This window comes from Hyperoodon ampullatus (assembly GCF_949752795.1).
Source record: "Hyperoodon ampullatus genome assembly, chromosome: 4".
NCBI classification, from domain to species: Eukaryota; Metazoa; Chordata; class Mammalia; order Artiodactyla; family Ziphiidae; genus Hyperoodon; species Hyperoodon ampullatus.
Window position 1 is genome coordinate 147,057,637 of NC_136917.1, and position 24,872 is coordinate 147,082,508.

The 24,872-nt window shown below is 40.6% G+C and overlaps 1 protein-coding gene across 1 annotated transcript in view; it reads left to right on the forward strand.

Annotated features, from left to right (window-relative positions):
- Nucleotides 1-420: 420 nt before the first annotated feature.
- The window catches only part of PRLR (prolactin receptor), a gene marked incomplete at both ends in the record, with an annotated part of 173,042 nt that continues 148,590 nt past the window's right edge, over nucleotides 421-24,872 (forward strand). The window contains one exon of the mRNA XM_079702213.1: nucleotides 421-446. Coding sequence (XP_079558339.1) covers nucleotides 421-446 — 26 coding nt within the window. The remainder of the gene's footprint in view (nucleotides 447-24,872) is intronic.

Here is a 24,872-nt window from a genome sequence, read left to right on the forward strand (position 1 = left end):
AACCCATCTGGGGAGAATCCGTTCTTTCTTCCCCACGTCTTTGCTGCAGTTCGGCTTCCCCAGCTCCCTTCCTCACCTGGCAAAGCTGGCTGGCTCTGGACGTTTTGCAGGCTGAAGAAAATCACTGTTTCGCCTCCAGCAAGGAACAGAAATGTTGCAACCCTGACTCCTCCTCTAATGAAGAAAGAGTGAACAAGTGCACTTGTTGGGCTGCTTCTCCCAGAGCCGCCGGGCTGGGGGAAACAAGGCTGAGATCCCGGGACACCCCCCGGTTGGGCTGGGCTTCCCGCCCGCCCGCCCCCTTCCATTTGGGTCTAACTCGCTCCTCTCCCTCTTTCTGGATTTTACCGGCTGTTCCTGAAACAGCTTTACACACGATGGATCTCCACGTCCTTTTACAGGAAGTGCTCACGGACTGAGATGGCAGACTTTGCTCCCCGGCAAAAGTGAGTACCCATCGCGGGCTGAACCGAGAGCGCAGGGGTGACGGGGGCGGCGCGGGCGGCGCCGGGGCCGCGGGTTCGAGGCCGCGTGCGGAGAGGAGAGCGCGGGCTGCTCCGGAAAACGCCAGAAACCCGGCGGAACCGCCCGGCGGCAGCCTGGCGGAGAGCCGGGGCTCTGACAGCAGGGAGGTCCCCTCTCAGAGGAACTAAAAATACTGTATCCGCCCCCCACTCCTGCCTCTTTTACAACTGCACGCATTAGTCTTTATAAAAGGCATCTTCTGAAGCACCCTTAAGAATAAGTTTCGGCGTGACTGTGGGATTCTCAGAAGGTACATTATTTACATCAAATTGAAAAGAAAAAACTAGCGGGGAGGGGGAAGGGGCTCAGACAGGTGATGCGCTGACGGCGGGCTTGAGGATTCTCTCGGCAGCACCAGCACGCGCCACGTCCCGGGTATCCGGCGTGCAAAGTTGAGCGGTACCCGTGCTGACCCGAAAGGCGTGGCTCCCTCCCCACCAAAAAAAGGCGGTGGGAGCAGTGGCAGGTAAGCAGCCTCCTGGCTGTCATCCGGAGCCCAGCCGAAGGGAGGCGGCCCGACCTCAGCAAAGGAATTCCAGCTGGAGAGGCAGCTGCGGGAGCCGCTGGAGGAAAGAGGACCAGAGAGGAGAGGAGAGCGGAGGAGAGGAGGGGAAGTCAGGCAAACTCAGGTAACCGGGGAGCCAGAGCTCTGCCGCAGCGAGGGCCGGAGTTCCAGCTCTCTGAGTGGGAGAAAATCCTTTTAGTGGCCTCTACCTGTGTCCTGGGCAAGCAGCCACGTTGCCCTAATAACAAGCAATTTAGGATTTTCGATGACTGGACTTGAAAATGGTTGCAAAGCATTATTATTAATCTGGAAGGATTCGTTTGTTTTCATTCATCAACTTGGTTGGCAAAGATTTCCCACCCGAGTTTCATGCTTCTTGGTCAGGGGAGTGTTGCTAATCCCACCTCTGCCTCTGGTTGGGCAAACTTAGGCAAGACACTTATGGTCTCCGGGCCTCAGTTTTCCTTGCAACATTTAGGGCAATATATATATATATATATATATATACCACTAACATTGTATGTGTGCATATGTGTATGCAACATTTAATGCAATATATATATATATATATATAGCCCTAAATGTGTACATATGTGTGTATACATACACATCTACTATATATATATGTATATATCACTACTTATATATGAATATATGTAAAATTAGTGGGACAAAAGTGCTGCAGAATAGTGTAAGAAAGAAGCTGATGAAATTTTACATTTCAGTGGTTCTTAAAAATTGGGGATCGTAAGTCCTTTTGAGAATTAGATATGAGTCCTCTCCCTAAGGAGCAGGGGGTGGGGAGGGGGAATAGTCTTATGCAATGTACATAAAGTTTTGAAAGCAATCCCTGGGGGTTTTGGACATCCCCTGAAGACCCTGCTTGAACCCCAAGTGAACATCCCTTGTCTTCCTTTCAAGGGCCTGCATCAACCATCCAGCCAAACCTCTGCAGGCAGCTGGGCTGGCTGTGGGAGTAATCTGGCAGGCTTTCCTGGGGGAAAGCTTTCCCTGGGGGTCTGGAGTCAGCCGTGCTGCTGAAGGAGAGAGCCTTCCTTTCATGAGTGAGCTCCCGGGACGCTGTTTCCCAAGGGCTTCACCAGTCTCTGCCTTGTGGGGAACCCTCCTTACAAACTCTTGTAATGACTTTCCTAAGGTGATAATCCTGAGCCCTGGAGTTTTCACTCCTACAAACAGCACTGGAGAACACCTGCAGAGGGTCACTCTCTCAAAAAAGAGCTCTTCTGGTCCCCTAGCTGGATGTCAGACAGTGAGACCAAGGCTTAGTTTTGAAACGAAGTGCTATTTGCTCCCCGATGCATAGTAGGAATAGTAGTGGTCTTCTTTGGGACCTCTGCACTTTTCCTTTAAGGTACTAGGGATTCATGCCTCGTGGGACCTGGGTCTTCCATTGGCAATGCCAACAAGGTGTAGCAGAGGACACAGGGAGCTTTGGAGCCCAACAAACCGGGCTTCGAATCTTGGCTCTCACAGTTCAGGCAAGTCACTGAACTTCTCTGAGTCTCACTTTTCCTATTGGTGAAATGGGGAGCAATACTGCTTTCTTGCACAGTTGTTAGGAAAATGAAAAATAAAAAATGGAAATGCCTAGTCTACAGTCAATGAGAGACTGTTATTATTGATATTAATGTGAGGTTATAAGTCAGTGGTAAATAGTCTCCTGCTTTTTTAGAGCAGTTTACTCTGTCTCCAATAGGGCTTGTGTCAGCAGAAGAATGAGTAAAATCAGTCCTGGTCTAGTTATTCTAAAAGATGAATGGTGGGCTCAGAATACAATGTTGGGTTTACTGCTTCACCTTTGTCAAGCAGAGTGTTCTGTGCTGCCAGCAAGTGAAATGTGTCCAGACTGGAGTGGATTCTTGACCCTTTCTCTGAGTTCTCTTTTGGCCCATAATCTTGAATACAAAACAGCTAGATCTGTGCCTGTGGCTACAAGCATCTCGGTATGGAAAGTGGAGAAGTCTGATGCTGCATCCATCTCCAGATACGCCACAAACTGTCTCTGTAAAGAGAAATGTCTCCATTTCTCAGCTCGGCACAGATTTAATCAACTCAACTAATACCCTCTGTCTCTCTCCGTGGTTCTGGCCCCTCAGTTGCAAGAATTGAATGACATAGAAATGGGGGAAAGAACTATCAGAATCTTAAAAGGAACTTGTATTCCTTCTAAGTAGCCATTCCAAAGATCGATCAGTATATTCTGGCAAAGCATTCTTGAATGCAAAGATGACAATATTGATACCTACTATTCACTGAGTCTTCAAGATGTACTAAGCACTTTCCTACATTCCTTCAATTAATTCTCGCAGTAACATCGCAGGGTATGGATTATCACTTAAAGCTTTACAGATACGGAAACTGAGGGTTAGAGAAATTTACATGACTTGCCCAGTCTGCATAGCTGGTAAAAGGCAGAATCGGGATACAAGCCCAGGTCTGTCTGACTTTGACACCCACTCTTGTTCCAGTACCCAGGGCTGCCAGACTCCCTGCAGTCAGAAAGTTTCATCATGCTAACTGGGTCCCAACCTGGTTCTTCTTTCAAAGGGCAGGAATAACCAAATCCTTCGGGTGACTTAAGTGGCGTGAACATACACTTTGCATGTGATACACATCAACATGTAGCAATAAAATCACCTGTGGAGAATAATTTTCCTGCCCCTTCCCCAGCCCAGCTGTTAGATTCAAGAAAGACAACACTCACCCCCAGCAGGCGAGGCTGGCTCTCGGCCACTGACTTCCTGAGCAATTCCTTTAGGTCAGAAAGAACTCTGAAAAAAAAAAAAAAAAAAAGAGCTCTGGAATTTTCATTCTCCATTACCTTTAGAATCAGGACACTGTTTACATTTGCCTCCATGTGTTGAGCATTCTTTCATTCATTCATTTATTCCACAAATACTTGCTGAACTCTGAATAAGACAGACAAGGCCCTAGCTCTTGTGAAGCGGCTATGCTAGAGAGATGTATAAGAGACAGGTGAACAAATATATAAATCAGATAATTTCAGAGATTGATAAATGTCATAAAGAGAGTAAAGAGAGGCTGGGGGCTCAGAGAGTAACAGGGCTTGGGGGCAACTTTAAATAGGGCAGCCAGAGAAGGTTTCCATAAGAAGGTCACCCTTAAACTTAAACCTGCAGAGTAAGAGGAAGCCAGCCCCATGAAAGTCTGGGGAAATGCTGCCTTAGCAGAAGAAACCTTGAGGGAGAGTTCTGGAAGTGAATAAATGAAACAGTAGAGCCTCAAATACAATGAAATAGCCCCTTAGAAATCAAGTCGAGTTTTATAAAGGAGAAATCATTGTTTGACTGCCTATTATGCTATTCTAGGCTGTTCTGTGTACTTTCTGCCTAGTTTATTTAATCTTCTCAGCATTCTGGTGAGTTAGTTATTCTGTCTTGATTTAATAGTTGAAGAAAACGAGACTTATAGAGGATAAGCAGCTAGTCCAAGATTATAAAGCTGGTATTTGAATCCCACAGTCTGTTTTGCAGCAAAGCCCCAAACTTTTTGCTAACACAACATGTGGCCTTTGAGATCATCTCTTCTAGGGGACAGTGAAAGAGCTAGCAGAAAGAAAATATCAAAAGTCTATTAGGAAGCTAAATGCTGGCAGTAATTTCTATCTGATGTCCCAGTTTCCAGTTAGCATGTCTAAACCTGCACTGCGTACTACGGTAGCACTAGCCCCATGTGGCGACTGAGCACTTGAAATGTGACTGACTCGTGCAAGTGGAGATGTGCCGTAAAACTCACCCCAGATTTCAAAGACCTAGTACCAAAAAATACATGTCTATCTCATTAGTTTTTATATTGACTGTATGTTAGAATGGTAGTATTTTAGCTGTAGGGGTTTAGTTGAAATATATTATTAAAATTAATTTTCCCTGTTTCCTTTCAATTTGTTTTAATGTGGTTAGTAGAAAATTTGAAATCACGTATGTGACTCGCATTATATTTCCATCAAACAGCACTGCTATAGACTAATCAGTTGACAGAGATAGGATAGGAAATTTTTCCTCCTTCTTCTTAGCATAACTTTTCCTTTATTCTTGGCTCAGCCTCCTTCGCAGGTCTATCCCTTAATTCAGTTTCTCAGTGAAACAGTAGACAAGAGAAAAAGAGGTCCCTCTGTGTCTTCCCTCACCCTCATTATTTTTCTGAGTGGGTGATCATTCAAAGCCCACTACATCATGCCACTGTGGGATTTAATGAAATAGACTCAGTGGTTACTTTCATCACCAGGACCCATTCCCTTACCCAGGCAAATCTCAAGCTTCCAAGCATCCTATGACCAAAGGGTCATTTTGAACCTGGATATACTTTTACCATAAAATCATTTCCCAGGACAATGTTTTTGTCATTCCAAGACTTTGTAAAATCAGCCTGGCAGACAGCCAGGGTTTCATGTCTGTGTGCAAAGATCATTAAATAAATTATCTCATTGTGGTGATAAATGTTTCCCCCTCTCTGTGCTTTCGCTTAAAACAGCTTGAACAAGATGCAGTCCAAGTTTCCAGAAGGGCTGTTCCAAGGACATCACAGAAGGCCATTTTGACTTCTCCTCTTGTCCACTAGCTAAAGTGGCCTTGAATATGTCAATGCAGTGAAGATATGATTGGTTTGATGTATTCCAAAGGGAAGAACATGCAGATTCTGGGGTTGTTAGGGGAAGCCTCTGGCCTGGGATGTCAGAGGCCTGGATTCGACTTTTGTCTACTGGTTTGTATGTTACCCTCACCCTCATTCCCCCAACAATCTTGTAGAAAGGTCAGAGTTGATGAGATAATGCCACATAAGATGCTAATGGAGAAATGTACTATAAAATGGTTGGCCATGGACTGTAGACATTTGCTACAGGGAAGAATTTCCTTTCTGCAGCTTGAACAGGGTATACAGGCAGACCTAGGAGATATTGCTGGTTTGGTTCCAGACCACTGCAATAAAGCAAATATTGCAATAAAATGAGTCACAAATTTTTTAGTTTCTTAGTCCATATAAAATTTATGTCTATTAAGTGTGCAGTAGCATTATGTCTAAAAAGCACTGTACATATTTTAATTAAAAAATACTTTATCACTAAAACACGCTAACCACCATCTGACAACGCAATTTGTAAAAAAAGAAAAAAGAAACCCAAAATATCTGCAAAGTGTAATAAAGCGAAGACCAATAAAATGAGGTATGCCTGTACACGATGCTCTTTGAGATATATGAACGGCATTTGTTTATTTCCACTCGAAATCTAAATCTTGGGGGAAAATAGCAGTAAGAAGCTGACAGGAGCGAATTTTAGTGTATCTACCTCAACAGTAATACGTATTTTTCGGCATCTTCTAAGCCAAGCAGTCTGTGCCAGACTCCATAGGGAAAATTTAAAAATCTTAAAACAAGGTCCTTGCACTGGAGGAGCATGTTATCTCGCTGGGAACATGGGCATAAGCATGAAATACCAGGAGCAATGTAAGATGAAATTTTCTAAGTGTTACCTGGACGCTTAGAAACGGACAGTTAGAGTTCGGAGATTCCAGAGGGCATTGTGCCCCCAAGCCCTAAAGTACATTGAGAAAGACAAGGTAAGAGATGGACATTGAAGGATGTAAGGCTGGGCTGTAGACCAATGGACGTTGGGGGTAGGGGATGGAGGGAGGAAGGCACTCCAAGTAAGGAGATGAGCACACCTGGCCTGGCAATGAAAATGTGCCTGGAGTGTTTAGTGATGTGAAAAAGAACAGTTGGAATCACCAGGGAAGCTTTTAAAAGTTATTGAGGTCCCCAACCCATTCCAGAATTTTCATTTAAGAATGAGGCCTGGGTGCCAGTGTTATTGTTGTTTGTAATTCCCCAGAATATTCTAACGTGAAGCCAGAGTTGAAAGTGACCGAGCAAAAACACAAAGTCTTTGTCTTGTCATCATGGACAGTAAAATTAAAAGGGTATATTTTCAAGGGAATGAAATGGACAATTAAGATATATGGTCTTTATTTGGTAGGAGTTTTATATACACGAATGCAGTCTTTTTAATTCACGGACAATTGTTTGTAGTGATTCTGTCGACTTGGATGTTGTGGCTGAATGGTGTAGCCAGCTGCCCACTCCTGTACTCTGTGTGCTTTAGGGGTGCCCTTTAGTCAACCCTGGCTAAGTGTGAGGCGATTGGTATCTCATAGCTCTTTGTATCCACCAGGCTTTGTGTAATCATTGCAAAGGGCTTCATTATCATGCCCATTAGCGCCCACAGTAGCTATTTTTTAACAGTCTGTAACCTTGCCTCACCTTTCCAACTTTACAAATTGGGAAATGGAGTTTAATTACTTGCCTTGGGCCTTGAGGCTTGCTGGCAACAGAATGAAATTAGGATTCTCAGCCACTGAATTCCCCATATCTTATTTGGCTCTTAAGGCGCGTGTGCCCCGTCTCCTGCTGCTGTTAGAAAACTCTGTACTTAGTCATGTTATTTCTTCAGTGAATGAATGTTACAGATCAGTAGGTAAAGGATGACTAGTCCGCCCCAGCTGGCAACACTGTGATTATGAGTGTCAGCAGCCCGGAGGTAGCTGCAGTGGTCCCAGGAGCCCCATCCCTATCATCTTGGAATTCAAGTGAAAGAGTGGTCAATCTTATCCACTCTTACCTGTGGGAAGTGAAGTCTCTCTAGTCCCAGAGCTTTCAGGCTGCTCTGATTTCTCTTCTCTGAAGCTTCTGTTCACTGAAAGGATAATGGTTTTTGTTACACACCTAAAAAAAGAGAAGAAAGCCCAGCAAGGTTTACAAGCTGCATTTTTAAAGAATTCCATGTTTAACTTCTGGGTTTATTGCCAATGGTGAGGCTGGCAGGTCTTTACGAAGGGTAATGGAACGAAGCTAGAGTCTTAGCATTGCATCCTCTTTAGGACATGAGGATAGGTCCGTTTTGTGCCATTCCAAAATGGTCATTTTCTTTTCTTTTTCTCTGTCTTGAAATCCATTACTGATTTAAAAACAATTTCCAATCTCTTTAGCTATAGCAAAAAGCAAGCCTCTAAAACAGTGGTCCTTGACACTGACTGCACATGAGAATCACCTTAGGAGCTTTAATAAATAAGGCTGCCCAGGCCCCATCCCTAAACCCATTAAATCAAGATTCTGAGTATGGAGCCTGGGTATCATATTTATCTACAGTTCTCCAGGTGATCTTCGCTAAAAGCTGACCTTACTTCTCAGCTAAGGTCCAAATCTTCATGACTTATTTCTGTTTCTTCTTCTGCCTTGTTTTAAGTGTCATGGACCCCAGAGAACCATCCAAACCGTATTTTCATTGGGTAGCAACTTCATCAGTCTACTCTTTGTAAGCAGGATTTCTAGCATAAAATTGAGGTTTCTACCTATATAAACTAACTCCATATTCAGGGTAGCCCTGCATGGCCTCATGACTAAAATTTCTGTATGTGCAGTTTGGAAATCAAGTTGCCAGAAGCTTGATAATTGTGAGATTGGAAGATAAAGGTTAAGCCTCCCTGCCGTCCATGTGTTAGATTTCCCAGTTGCTATGTTGGTATTTAGTCAGCTAACGCTTGCTTTCCTGTCTCAGCCATTTTAAAGCCAAATGACTTCATTCCGGTTCACACCCTTATTAAAAATATAATTACAGCAGTATTCTCTGTTATTGGGTAAACTTTATTAGGTGAATTGGCCAAGAACTAACTAGGTTGTGTAAAACTCTCTTGGTCCCAGGAAATCATTTGTGTTGCAGAGGCCACCAGCATCAGACTGGGCTAAAGGAGTCATGAATCTGGGTTTGGAAAGAGCCAGTTACAAGTCATACTAAATAGAGAAGAACTTAGGTTATGGAAGCTGATTCTAGAATCAATCTGAGAATAATTATCCAGGGTCTGGTTAAGTCTAAGATGCCAACCCTTCTCAGAAGGTTGTATTAATACCAAAAAGTAACCAAGTTCTTGTGCTAGATTTGGGGGGAGGGGGAAGGATGGACCACTCCACTTTTCTGGAGTGCTGAGATTGCAGGATGAGGAGATGAGAAGTTGTTAAGGAGAGTGCAGAGAGAAGGATAGGCAAAGGTCTACTCTTAGCCAAGCATCATGGGCATCGGCAATTGTTATTCGCTCAACTAATATTTGTAGAGGGTCTGCTCTGTGCCAGGGACCGTTACAAGATAAAGTGATGATGTTCTTGCTCATCTGAAGTTTACATTGCAGTGAGAGGAAACAGATATCCATACTAAGAAACAAATAAATAAACTAAAATCACTTAGTGCTATGAAGAAAAACCAAGTGAGGTAAAGGGATCAGACCAATGAGGGCTGCCTTCAATAGCTTTACAAGTGTAGCCCTCTCTGAAGAGGTGGCATTTGACCTAGTGCATCAGCGTTGAAGAGAAAGCCACACAAAGATCGGGAAGAAAGAAGCAGGCAGAGGGAACAGCAAGAGCAAAAGCCCTGAGGTTGGAAAATGTTTGGCGTGTTCGGGAAACGGAAAGGAGACCAGTGTGGCTGGACACTTAGGGAGGAAGGGATGGAGTCAGACAGGAAACCAGCCCTGAGAGCCCGAGGTCATGCGTGGAATTAGGACTAAATGCTTTAAGGAAATCACTGGGAGCTTTTAAGTAGGGGAGTAATGTGTCTTAACACTGCATTGTAGAGGTCTCTCAGGCTCCTGTGTGTAGAGTGCATTGTAGACTGGAAGCAGAGGGAGAGCTTGGGAGGATGGTCAGGAGTCTGGCAAGAGGTGATACTGGGGCAGTTAAGAGGTAGCAGTGGGTTGAAGAAGTGTTGGATTCAGGATGTGGAGGAAGGGCCAGCATGGCTTTCAGATGGATAAGGCCAGTGAAAGGGATATCAGACCTAGTCCTGTCTGAGATCATTGCCCCTGCCCTCTCTCGACTTGGGCCACTGGTTTTGAACCAAAATGGAAAAACATCTACTGTTATTTGAAAACATCGGGGGTTTTGGCCTTAACCTATTTAAGCAGGGGAAAAACCAAATTCCTGTCCAAGGAGAAATTTCTGTTTGTTGTTTTTTTACCTCCTAACCAGAAAAATTTCATCCTGTCTCGTTAAGACTGTTCTGCTGGGTTTTGATGTTTCTGATTACTGTGCTTTTCGTAAGTGCTGGAAATGTCACATTCACTTTGCTAGTTTATCTCTTTTCCGAGTATTTTGACTCTTGGGCTATATTAACTGAGCCCTTCATGCTGTCGGACATTTACACATGGCCTTTTGCAGTTGGTCAGTTTCTCCATATAAACTCTAACTCTAATCATAATAGCAAGCATTTAATGAGCGCTTACTATATATATCAAGGCATTGTTTTAAGAATTTCACATGTTTTAACTCCTTTATTCCTCCTACCCATCCTTTAGTTAGTGTCCTTTTTATTATCATTTTATAAAAGAAGAAACTGAGGCAAAAAAAAGAGTTTAAGTCATTCACCCAAGATCACACAGCTGGTAAGTAGCAAAGCCAGGTTTTGAAAAGAGTCTGGTTGCAGAGCTTGGCTGTGCCACTTTCCATGGATCTCCTTTTCAGTCTTTCCTATATCACTGAAGCTGTGACTTTGGAATTAAACTTGTTTCTCTTGCAAAAACCTAAAGTTACCACTAGGGGGCACTTCAACTGAGCAGGGCTTCCAGGAGTGGGACTGCTGGGGAAATGGCATAATTCAGAGGCTGGATGATCCAGCCCCCTCCAGGAGGGCCTCGCATCTGAACCGCCTGCCATCTGCCGAGGTGGAAGGGTAAATCCCCACCTAGGGAGCTCGCTGGGCAAAGGTGCTGACACCAGAGGACACTTGAGGAAATGCTCCCTCTTCTCCACACCCCCTCTTCTGCCCACTATGCATAGTTCCTGTAGTTGTACCCACCTACCTGTCCCCTCTCAAAGGATGGAAACTACCAAAATTACTCAATAAGCCATGCAGCAAATTCTAGTAGCTCTCCAGGTCATCTGAGGCTGGCCTTCAGAAACTAACCAAAAAGGAGTCATTAATTCAGTTGTTATCACAGTTTTGCTTTAAAAAGATTGAAGAGTCTCCCTAGAGTTGTATTATTAGAAGTTCAGTAAGTCTGGTGAACACAGGAGGTCATGCTGTCTTCTGTACCTTCTACTGAATATCGGCTCCAGAAAAGTCTTCTCTCAAGTGACTTGGTTTTCCAATAATCATCGTGAAAGTAACAGACCTTCCTCTCTTCCTAATGGTGGTAATGACCATGAATTTAACAGAATGGAGGTTTATACAAAGAAGTTCATTAAAGTTTCTTTAACTCCATTAATGAATTCTCCAGCAATGACTATAAAGGCAGTAATTGTGGTGATTCATCTTCTATAAGTTTTAGCTTGCTATGTATTTTAATTAAATAGAAGGCAATTTTTTCTTTTTTGCTCCAGTTGCCATAGGGTAACTTTCTATTGAGATTGATGTGCAATCATGGGAATTGTTGAATTTACCTAATCAGATCATCAATCTGCTCATTCAACTGTTTGACTTTCAATAAAAGTGTTATTTTAAAATGATATACATGACAGATAGTCCCTATGGTTATATTAACTTCCAAATTCAAAACTACAAAGGAGACAAAGAAATATAGTTGCATTTGCATTAAGCTATCATCTTACTGAAGTTAGGAAGATTTCAGTGGAACATCAATTAATTACAGAAAGCTTGAAAGCCATTTCAGGCCTTTGAATATCCTCCAAATAGCCCAGAATCCTGCAAACAGCATAACTCTTTTTTAATTTTATCTTCAAATCTATAAGGTAAATTCCTCCTTTATTGGATGGTTTTGATTAAATACTCAGCAGAAAGTGAGAGTAAATGTGTATCAAATGTAGATACGTCTTAAAACCGTCATTCAAAGATCAGAAAAAATGTCATGGAAGCTATGTGATCATAGGGGTGACGCCATTGCTTCATTTAGAGTTTGACCAGAAGAGTTTTCTTTTTCTTTTAGTAAACTTTTCTGATTTTACTTTTCAAAGGACATCGCTGAAACCATAACATTGTTCATATCTGTGACTTTTAAATGTTTTATTTATTTTTGTACAGGGTTTAAAATTCAAGGTAACAAAGAGTATTCAATGAAAAATAGGCCTTCCCTCTCCTGTCCCATGGATACCCAGTGCCCCCAAAGGCAATCACTCATATTATTATAAAAATATCCTATACCTTTGCAAAAATACACTATGTATATAAATATAGTCTAGGTATCCTTTTCTAGTTATTTCACATGAGATGCTGTGCTCTGGGAAGCCAGAACCTACATTCTATTACTGACCTCCCAGTCCTACCAGCACTGATCCCTTATGGAAACTAGAGCTTCCTATCTCAGCTCAAGTGTATTATTAGAGGATGCACAGCAGTATTTTCAGAGGAGGGTTCACCTGCCAAGCACAGAGGAGAAGATGCAATTACATGAGATGCCCACCTTGGGTATTGGTGGACATGTGTTTTCTGTGGTGAGTTTACAACTAATCCAGATGGAGTCATTAAGTATCAGGATAAGAGTGCTGGGGTCTCAGCCTTCTTGGGCTCAGACTTCTGCAGGGACTTAGGGATGTTGGGGTTCCCTTAGCCCCCAAAGTCTGATGGTATAAGCTCCTCCCAGCATTCCCCGAGCCTCAGTGCTATCTTCTGTGTTGACCTAGGGCACAACTTGTCCATGGTCAGCACTCACTCATGACCATTATACACATGTCTCCTCTAGTGGATCACACAGGGGAGCACGGAAGGCCTAAGAAATGAGTTCACTTCCTTATTTCATCTCTCCTGCACTATCATCTTACTTTGTTCCAGAAAGAATTCCCTTTTGGCTCCACTTACCACACTAAGATGCCCCCATGTAAGCCCCCCAATTTTTGTGTCCCCACTCACACTCTATTGCCTGCTTTCCTCTGTCAAACACCTTCCTCCTCTGAACGGAATGTTCCTAAGAATGTGTTAAAGAACTTGGTTAGCCGTTCAGGCCCCCATAGTTCAAGAAGTGAACACTCCCAGCATTTGCAGTTTAATAGCAATGGTTCAACCTAATATCTGTACTGGTGGGAACCACTAGCAGTTAAGTGGGAGAAACATATTTGGGGCGGGTGAAGATCTCCAATCACATGTGGCAGTAGTTTCCTCTGCGGCTGAGGTGTAATATTACAAGTATGGAAGCCTGTTGTTATCCAGCTGAGTTAAAAGTAAACCCTCGTAAGCCCTCGGTGCCAAAAGTAAGCCCTTACTCTTATTTCTAAACATCAGTGAATTAGGATCTTGTAAGAACCTGGAACTTGCCCTCTGAGTAAGAGTCTCGTGTGTGTCTTGCCAATGAGAACATTCACTAGAATCAGATAGACTCAGCGCAAATCTCAGCTCTACCCTTTCAGAGGCAAGGCTGTGGAGCAAGTTAGTTGCCTCTCTGTGCCTTACTTTCTCATCTGTACAATGAGGACACTAAAACTTACATTCCAGGGTTGCTGGGAAAATAAGACAAGATAAAATAGGTAAAAACACTTGGCACCAAGGAAGCACCCAATTCATGGGAGTGTCACTTTCATCAAAGAATTCATGGCTTACTGGGAGACCAACAAATGTACAGTCAACAAGGCAAAATTCCGAGGGCATGGAGTAAGTGTTGAGTGTGAGCTTAGCATGCAGTAGTAAGCTTGTGAGGTCCTCAGAAATCTTTGTATGGACCACTCAGTTCAACCATTTCCCTTCCTTCTTGCACCAGCAGACCAACATGGCACTTCCGGTTGGCAACCCTTATAAAAGAAGTTACCTTCTCTGGATACAAAAGCAACCATATTCCTTCTTTCTGCTGAATCTGCTTTGAGGCTGTGCCTCAGAGCAGGTATGTGACTCATGGAAAATTTGCTTAACTTCTTTTGAGTGTTAGCCTCCTTATTTGTAAAAATAAGATAATGAAGATAATGCCCTATTCCAGGATTATTTTGAGGATGGACTAAGATAATGGATGACCTATAGTCTATAGTTCGTCCTCAGAACAAGCTCGTTCCTTTCTCCCGTGACCGCACATATGTGGATGGTTTGAACAGTGCGTCACACATGGAGGGAAGGCTCTGGAATGATAACAGCTAGTTTGTTGATTTGGTGCTTTGTACACCCAACCTCAAATGGCACACTTTCAAGGCCATTGTTCTTCCCAAATACTTAACCGGGGAGCTGGATTATGAGCCTTTGGGACCCAGATCTGATAAGTATTCAGGAAAACTTCTCAAAAGAGATGAAGCTCGGCGATCAGCTGAATATACCTTCTCCATTTGCCTTACCTTTGATGCCACAGGCAAATCAGAGCCAGTTGGGCAGTGTGCAATTCTGAGAAATGAGGAGAAGGCAGAAGTACCTGTTCTTCCTCTAGTAAAGCCAAGGAAAATGGAAAAGCTCAGAAATATATCAGCACCACTGGCAAGCATAAGAGGGAAGGGAGTTAATGTGCCACAAAAACTCACATTGCTGGGGAAAGCACTGCTCTCCACTGATGCTAGAGAGCCTGTCAGACTGGCCTCAGACTAGACAAAGCCCTGAATGGCCAGAGACTGGGCTCTGCAAGAACTGGACCCTAGGCACCGAGAATTGAAAACCAACCTCATAAAGCTGGCCTGTTTCCATTTCTGAGCAATGAAATGATACGGGGTTTGTGATTCACTGACCCACTTGGAAGGACAAACAATTAATGAAAGCAAAGTGCCTGGCTGGCTTCTTTTGGCCATGTGGAGGGGGCTTCAGACTTGGATTGCAGTGTGTGTACCAGAAGGAACTGTCAGGTTTAGATGCTTATTATTATTCACTATTTAATTTGGGTTCTTTCTGTTTATTTCTGATTTCTTAAACATAATTGTGATTAGTGATATAATTTCATTTGTGAACAGTGTGTAGTAAGAATCCAGTAGCAAAAATCTGTAAGAGACTAAAATAGGCTTAGGAACTGCAGTAACATGGGCTCCAAATGTCCTATGTTAGGTTGTTAAGGTGAACATCAGTAATGTACACGGGGAATACTTTGAAATCTAAGGCATGATCAAAATGTAATAATTAAAAGTTGTGGATTGCTTTTAAAACAGAAGTTGCTTCTGGCTTAGGGAAATCTTCAACGGGAGCATAAGCAATGCTTATGGATTCTCACCAAAGTAATCAGGAGACTGTGTATGTAAGAACTTGATAAATACATGTTCAAGTGTAAAATAATTTCTCCCCACAATGGTAATTCATGAAGGCCTACTTTACAAAGTGGTCAGTGATTGGGACCTTCTTTTTTTTTTTTCTTTTTCTAATGTGATTTCCTTTTTTTTTTTTGAATTTTTGAATTTTATTTTATTTTTTTATACAGCAGGTTCTTATTAGTCATCAATTTTATACACATCAGTGTACGTGTCAATCCCAATCGCCCAATTCGTCATACCACCACCCCCCGCGGCTTGCCCCCCTTGGTGTCCATACATTTGTTCTCTACATCTATGTCTCAATTCTGCCCTGCAAACTGGTTCGTCTGCACCATTTTTCTAGGTTCCACATATATGCGTTAATATACGATTTTTGTTTTTCTCTTTCTAACTTACTTCACTCTGTATGACAGTCTCTAGATGCATCCACATCCCTACAAATGACCAATTTTGTTCCTTTTTATGGCTGAGTAATATTCTATTGTATATATGTACCACGTCTTCTTTATTCATTTGTCTGTCGATGGGCATTTAGGTTGCTTAGATGACCTGGCTATTGTAGATAGTGCTGCAATAAACATTGGGGTGCATGTGTCTTTTTGAATTATGGTTTTCTCTGGGTACATGCCCAGTAGTTGGATTGCTGGATCATATGGTAATTCTATTTTTAGTTTTTTAAGGAACCTCCATACTGTTCTCCATAGTGGCTGTATCAATTTACATTCCCACCAACAGTGCAAGAGGGTTCCCTTTTTTCCACACCCTCTCCAACATTTGTTGTTTTCAGATTTTCTGATGATGCCCATTCTAACCGGTGTGAGGTGATACCTCATTTTAGTTTTGATTTTCATTTCTCTAATAATTAGTGATGTTGAGCGGCTTTTCATGTGCTTCTTGGTCATCTGTATGTCTTCTTTGGAGAAATATCTATTTAGGTCTTCTGCCCATTTTTGGATTGGGTTGTTTGTTTTTTTAATATTGAGCTGCATGAGCTGTTTATATATTCTGGAGATTAATCCTTTGTCCATTGATTTGTTTGCAAATATTTTCTTCCATTCTGACGGTTGTCTTTTCATCTTGTTTATGGTTTCCTTTGCTGTGCAAAACCTTTGCAGTTTCATTAGGTCCCATTTATTTATTTTTGGTTTTATTTCCATTACTCTAGGAGGTGGATCAAAAAAGATCTTGCTGTGATTTATATCAAAGAGGATTCTTCCTATGTTTTCCTCGAAGAGTTTTATAGTGTCTGGTCTTACATTTAGGTCTCAAATCCATTTTGCACTTATTTTTGTGTATGGTGTTAGGGAGTGTTCTAATTTCATTCTTTTACATGTAGCTGTCCAGTTTCCCCAGCACCACTTATTGAAAAGACTGTCTTTTCTCCATTTTATATCCTTGCCCCCTTTGTCATAGGTTAGTTGACCATAGGTGCATGGGTTTATCTCTGGGCTTTCCATCTTGTTCCATTGATCTAAGTTTCTGCTTTTGGGCCAGTACCACATTGTCTTCATTACTGTAGTTTTGTAGTATAGTCTGAAGTCAGGGAGTCTGATTCCTCCAGCTCCATTTCTTTCCCTCAAGACTGCGTTGGCTATTTTAAGATTTTTTGTTCTTCCGTAAAAAATGCCATTGGTAATTTGATAGGGATTGCATTGAATCTGGAGATTGCTTTGGATAGTAGAGTAATTTTCACAAAATTGATTCTTCCAATCCAAGAACATGGTATATCTCTCCATCTGTTGGTATCATCTTTAGCTTCTTTCATCAGTGTCTTATAGTTTTCTGCATACAGGTCTTTTGTCTCTCTAGGTAGGTTTATTCCTAGGTATTTTATTTTTTTGTTGCAATGGTAAATGAGAGTGTTTCCTTAATTTCTCTTTCAGACTTTTCATCATTAGTATATAGGAATGCAAGAGATTTCTGTGCATTAATTTTGTACCCTGCAACTTTACCAAATTCATTGATTAGCTCTAGTAGTTTTCTGGTGGCATCTTTAGGATTCTCTATGTATGGTATCATATCATCTGCAAACAGTGACAGTTTTACTTCTTCTTTTCCAATTTGGATTCCTTTTATTTCTTTTCCTTCTCTGATTGCTGTGGCTAAAACTTCCAAAACTATGTTGAATAATAGTGGTGAGAGTGGACATCCTTGTCTTGTTCCTGATCTTAGAGGAAATGTTCAGTGTTTCACCATTGAGAATGATGTTTGCTGTGGGTTTCTCATATATGGCCTTTATTATGTTGAGGTAGTTTCCCTCTATGCCCACCTTCTGGAGAGTTTTTATCATAAATGGGTGTTGAATTTTGTCAAAAGCTTTTTCTGCATCTATTGAGATGATCATATGATTTTTATTCTCCAATTCGTTAATATGGTGTATCACATTGATTGATTTGCGTATATTGAAGAATCCTTGCATCTCTGGGATAAATCCCACTTGATCATGGTGTATGATCCTTTTAAAGTGTTGTTGGATTCTGTTTGCTAGTATTTTGTTGAGGATTTTTGCATCTATATTCATCAGTGATATTGGTCTGTAATTTTCTTTTTTGGTAGTATCTTTGCCTAGTTTTGGTATCAGGGTGATGGTGGCCTCGTAGAATGAGTTTGGGAGTTTTCCTTCCTCTACAATTTTTTGGAAGAGTTTGAGAAGGATGGGTGTTAGCTTTTCTCTAAATGTTTGATAGAATTCACCTGTGAAGCCATCTGGTCCTGGACTTTTGTTTGATGGAAGATTTTTAATCACAGTTTCAATTTCATTACTTGTGATTGGTCTGTTCATATTTTCTATTTCTTCCTGGTTCAGTCTTGGAAGGTTATACCTTTCTAAGAATTTGTCCATTTCTTCCAGGTTGTCCATTTTATTGACTACAGTTGCTTGTAGTAGTCTCTTAGGATGCTTTGTATTTCTGTGGTGTCTGTTGCAACTTCTCCTTTTTCATTTCTAATTTTATTGATTTGAGTCCTCTCCCTCTTTTTCTTGATGAGTCTGGCTAATGGTTTATCAATTTTGTTTATCTTCTCAAAGAACCAGCTTTTAATTTTATTGATCTTTGCCATTGTCTTCTTTGTTTCTATTTCATTTATTTCTGCTCTGATCTTTATGATTTCTTTCCTTCTGCTAACTTTGGGTTTTGTTTTTTCTTCTTTCTCTAGTTCCTTAAGGTGTAAGGTTAGATTGTTTATTTGAGATGTTTCTTGTTTCTTGAGGTAGGCTTGTATAGCTATAAACTTCCCTCTTAGAACTGCTTTTGCTGCATCCCATAGGTTTTGGATCGTCTTGTTTTCATTGTCATTTGCTTTAGGTATATTTTCATTTCCTCTTTGATTTCTTCAGTGATCTCTGGGTTATTTAGTAACGTATTGTTTAGCCTCTGTGTGTTTGTGTTTTTTATGTTTTTTTCCCTGTAATTGATTTCTAATCTCATAGCGTTGTGGTCCAAAAAGATGCTTGGTATGATTTCAATTTTCTTAAATTCACTGAGGCTTGATTTGTGACCCAAGATGTGATCTATCCTGGAGAGTGTTCTGTGTGCACTTGAGAAGAACGTGTAATCTGCTGTTTTTGGTTGGAATGTCCTATAAATATCAATTAAATCTATCTGGTCTGTTGTGTCATTTAAAGCTTCTGTTTCTGTATTTATTTTCATTTTGGATGATTAGTGTCCATTAGTGTAAGTGAGGTGTTAAAGTCCCCCACTGTTATTGTGTTACTCTCGATTTGCTGTTTTATAGCTGTTAGCAGTTGCCTTATATATTGATGTGCTCCTGTGTTGGGTGCATATATATTTATAATTGTTATATCTTCTTCTTGGATTGATCCCTTGATCATTATGTAGTGTCCTTCCTTGTCTGTTGTAACATTCTTTATTTTAAAGTCTATTTTATCTGATATGAGTATTGCTACTCCAGCTTTCTTTTGATTTCCATTTGCATGGAGTATTTTTTTTCCATCCCCTCACTTTCAGTCTGTATGTGTCCCTAGGTCTGAAGTGAGTCTCTTGTAGACAGCATATATATGGGTCTTGTTTTTGTATCCATTCAACAAGTCTGTGTCTTTTAGTTGGAACATTTAATCCATTCACGTTTAAGCTAATTAGCAATATGTATGTTCCTATGACCATTTTCTTAATTGTTTTGGGTTTGTTTTTGTAGTTCCTTTTATTCTCTTGTGTTTCCCACTTAGAGAAGTTCCTTTAGCATTTGTTGTAGAGCTGTTTTGGTGGTGCTGAATTCTCTTAGCTTTTTTTTTTTGTCTGCAAAGCTTTTGATTTCTCCATTGAATCTGAATGAGATCCTTGCTGGGTAGAGTAATCTTGGTTGTAGTTTCTTCCCTTTCATCACTTTAAGTATATCATGCCACTCCCTTCTGGTTTGTAGAGTTTCTGCTGAGAAATCAGCTGTTAATCTTACGAGAGTTCCCTTGTATGTTATTTGTTGTTTTTCCCTTGCTGCTTTCAATAATTTTTCTTTGATTTTTGCCAATTTGATTACTATGTGTCTCTGCGTGTTTCTCCTTACATTTATCCTGTATGGGACTCGCTGCACTTCCTGGACTTGGGTGGCTATTTCCTTTCCCATGTTAGGGAAGTTTTCAGTTATAACCTCTTCAAATATTTTCTCTGGTCCTTTCTCTCTCTCCTCCTTCTGGGACCCCTATAATGCAAATGTTGCATTTAATGTTGTCCCAGAGGTCTCTTAGGCAGTCTTCATTTCTTTTCATTCTTTTTTCTTTATTCTGTTCTGCAGCAGTGAATTCCTCCATTCTGTCTTCCAGGTCACTTATCCGTTCTTCTGCCTCAGTTATTCTGCTATTGATTCCTTCTAGTGTAGTTTTCATTTCAGTTATTGTATTGTTCATCTCTGTTTGTTTGTTCTTTAATTCTTCTAGGTCTTTGTTAAACATTTCTTGCATCTTCTCGATCTTTGCCTCCATTCTTTTTCCGAGGCCCTGGATCATCTTCACTATCATTATTCTGAATTGTTTTTCCAGAAGGTTGCCTATCTCCACTTCATTTAGTTGTTTTTCTGGGGTTTTATCTCGTTCCTTCATCTGGTACATAGCCCTCTGCCTTTTCATCTTGTCTGTCTTTCTGTGAATTTGGTTTTTGTTCCACAAGCTGCAGGATTGTAGTTCTTCTTGCTTCTGCTCTCTGCCCTCTGGTGGAAGAGGCTATCTAAGAGGCTTGTGTAAGTTTCCTGATGAGAGGGACTGGTGGTGGGTAGAGCTGACTGGTACCTTCTTACTGATATTCCTTTGGAAGCAGACAATGAATTTCAGATAGGACTTTAGCTCTGATTATCAAAACAGCTAGGGTATTATTCAGTGGCAAAGCGTTAAGCTTCTCTGAGAATCTTTCTTCTGTGTAGGTAGATGGCTGCTATAGAGACTTCCTTTTTTGTGGATGATTTTGCCCAACAAATGGCAAACATTCAATGGGAGTGGGAGAATGACACTGATTATTATTGATGACAGGTTGAAAAATGAAATACTTAATGATTCTCATACTTAAGACTGGATGAGTGAGTCAGAGCCCTGTGCTTGAAGAGCTTAACCATGATACCTCAAAATTTAGATCTTGATCACTAACTGCTGTGGCTCTCTTTTCCTCTGTTTTGACAGAAAATCTGAATTATCTAAGGGGATTCAATGTTTTAGAAAATAGAAAGTATCTTAATAGTGCCAACCCAAAGAAGCAACTCCTTGCCTTCTCATTGATACCAGTTTATCACGTATGAACTAGATTCAACTGTGAACTCCACCTTTAACAGTGGTCTCTGTATTCTGAGCACTACCATCAGAAGAGGCTCCACAAGAGAAAATCCGTCCCAGAATGTGTTTCATTATGCAAAGTGGCAACAAAGCAGCCTGAACCATGGACTCCTTTTCCTAAGTTGTTCTCATATAAGCATTTCAGTGGCAGTAGAACTACTGGGACTACCAAAGTCATGTCCTAATGCATGTATACAAATTGATTTCATAACAGGGAACTTCACTGGGAAAAAAAGAAGTCACTCTTCTGAACACTATGAATTTGGGGTTTTTTTGTGGGTAGAACACTGCTAATGTATTTGGTGTACAGGAAAGCACAGCATTTTAATCTAAAAATCAGAAGCCCTAACATTAGTTCTAGCTAACCTTAGCACATTACTTCATACTTCTGAGCTTTGTTTCCCAACAGTTCCCTGATTCTTTGTACATGAGGAGACCAGAATTGAAAAGCATCAAAAAGCCTGTTTTCTCACCATATTCCTCAAATTCAGGAAGCATCTTTAACTTGGTTACCCAACCTCCAAAGATGTGATGATTAGATGACTGGTAAATATGTGTTTTTTCAGACTCGTCATATAATTGTCAGTAATTTCTGCCCTAGCCAAAATTCTGCACCTTGAAGGAGTGCTATCTAGAGAACTTTTTCATCCTGCTTAATGTGGGCCTCAAATATGAATACTATTAGCATGTTCCTAATATGCCCTAGACTGGAATTAGCGAACTTTTTTCTGTAAAGAGCTAGAGTGTCAATATTGTAGAATTTGCGAGACATACAGTCTCTGTCACAACTCAACTCTGTACTTGTCACACAAAAACAGCCATAGCCAGTGCATGAATGAATGTGTGGCTATGTTCCAACAAATCTTTACTATCAAAAATAGTCAATGGATCAGATTTAGCCCATGGGCTATATTTTGCTGACCCCTGTTCTACAGTCTCTTAATGCCACAGTATCCATCCTGTGGCTCCACATAGATTAAATTTATCCTAATTTCTGTTTAACCTATTCATATTTTAGTCCATGTTATATAATACCTTCTGAATCTGCTGTCATACCACATAGGAATTTATCTAAAAGTTTATTTGACCTATTAATATTTAGACATTATTACTATTACATCATGAATTTGTTGTCATGTATATGTGAATTTTTTTAAATCTTTGTTTACCTTATCAATATTTGTAGTCAACAATAAACAGACCTTCACAAGAGGGAGGAGATATGGGGATATATGTATATGTATAGCTGACTCACTTTATTGATTCAGTTTGTTATAAAGCAGAAACTAACACACCTTTGTAAAGCAATTATACTCCAATAAAGATGTTAAAAAAAAAACAATAAACACACCCTGAGGTAATAAAAAAAAACAAACAATAAACACACCCTGAGGTAATGAGTATCTTAAGTTAACTATCTGTTGGATAATACAGCAAATCTTCTCCCCATTCCTAAACTCTTTCTGATGCAAAGGGATTTTACATAATTACAGTATTGGGAATAAGTCTGTTTATCCTATCCCTTTCTTACTATTAACCATGTCTTGTGGTAGCTTTTATATTTGCAAACTGAATAGTTCTGATCTTCATGATATACTCTTAGATAAATCCCTCTCCCTCCCTCGGTTCCTCAATCATTTTATGCCTCCATCACTGAGTCTCTTTGGGCTTTGTGAGTCGTTGAAGTTTAGTGACTAGACTGGAACACAGTGTTCCAGGTTGGTCACATCGTCTCTTCCTAATGACGCCCAGCCTTACCTTTTGACTGCAGCAAGCAGTAAACAAAGTCAAAAAGTGTGAAAGTAGGGAAGAAATTGAGAAAGCCCAGAGGATTTGGGGACGAGCAAATGGGACTACGTGAAAGGCAAACATTGCCTCTTGCAAAACACTTTGAACTGGTTACTAATGCATTCCATAATTCCTTAAATCTTCGTTGTGACCACAATTAAGCTTTCTGGAGTGTTGAAAAGAGTAAGAACAAAACCAACATTCTGCTTTACCTAGGAATGATCCTGTTGTAATTTAGAGTGAAGAGCTCTGGTGAGAATTTGTCTCTGTTGGATACCAACCATGCAGAGTTTACACAAACCACACTTCTAATGTGGGATGAAAAAATCTGGGATCTAATTTAGCACCATGAAATGAGCTCTGCTGCCCAGACTGGACTACACTACTAATCTGGAAAGTTCTACCTTGGCATTGAATTCTCTCCTCTGCCCCCCTGACCCAGTAGGAAAAGTTAACCTAAATTTAGTGAGATCAGTTAGAGAGGGACTATGTCATCATTGACAGTCCTGTGCAAAAATTCAGGTTAAAATTTATCATAATCAGCATTGGGAGTGATCCTGCAAAATTCACTAAACAAACACTTAGTAAGCCCCTTAGAAATTATGCTAGGCGCTAGGGAAATAATAATAAGCAGAATCATCTCCGCCTGTATGGAGCTTATAATATAGTGAGGAAGCAGATGTCAATCAAATGCATGTGCATTTGTGAGTATGGTAAGGACAGGAAAGGGGAGGCCTTTATTCTCTAAGAGAGCAACCCTGAGAAAGTGGTGATGGACCTAAAATCAGAATGGGTCTTTTGCTGAGTTCCTTTTTCTCAGCAAAAGGCACTGCACCTGCAAAAGCATAGTTGAGAGCATGCCAAACGTGAGGGAATAGAAGAAACCCCATGTGACTGAACCAAGTTGAAACAGGAGGGAAAAAAAAACGAGAATGAGAGAGAGACCAGACCACACAGAATCTCAAGGAGAAATAGGAAGCCTCTGGGGTGTTTGAAGAAAAGGGATAGCATGATCCGATATGTATTGTTTAAAAGAAGTGAGGTGGAGAGAGATAAATTAGGAATTTGGGGTTAACAGGTACACACTACTATATATAAAATAGATAAACAACAAGGACCTACTATATAGCACAGGGAACTATAGTCAATATTTTGTAATAACCTATAGTGGAAGAGAATCTGAAAAAGAATATATGTGTATGTATGTATAACTGAATCACTTTGCTGTACATCTGAAACATAAATCAACTATACTTCAATTAAAAATAATTAAAAATTAAAAAATAAATTTAAAAAAAAATAAGAGATAAATAGAAAGAACCACTCAGACTGCTCTGTGGAGAATATTTTGGGAGGCAAGAGAAAATGCTTGTGGACTTACTCAGAGGTTAAGGCAGTTGTTAAGAAAGATGAGCCACAGTGCTGGCTTGCCTAGTATGATTTTTAAATTAGAGACTGTTAGGTGGCCCAAGACTGTGTACCATAACACAGTTAAGATGTCTTCCTGCAGGAACAGGTGCAAATGACTGTTGTACCACTCAGCTTGATTGACACCCTCCGTGAGTGTTAATACTTTGGGATCTCAGGCATGATGTGATTTTTCTTAGTGTCTACTTGTGATTTCCGTCTCCGAGAATTATTTCCAGCAATAAACCAACTAACTGGTTTACCTCTCAGGTCTGGTCAATTCTGAACCATGGGTCTTAAGTACCTTATTGGTCTTTGAGAGTTTATTTGTTTTTTACTGACTTACCTCTCGACACTCATTTTGCCCCAGGAGAAGAATCTATTTTCGATCAACAGATTCTAAGAAAGTTTGATTTTATTTGGTACCTTAGGAAGATGGAAGAAGGTAATTTTGCATAAGAATATAAAAGCTTGTTGTTCACATATTATAGAGTGGGTGCCTGAAGTTGGTGAAAGGTTAGAAAAAGGGTTTTTATATAGGCTTAAAATTTTTATAACCTTTCTCTGCCATTATAGAATGGAATAAAGAAAATTGTTAGCACCCATAATTCAACCACTCCCCCCAAAAAATCACTGTTTATATATGACTAAAATTTTTCCTTTTTCATTCTTTAAAAATTTAGGAATATGTATGTATAT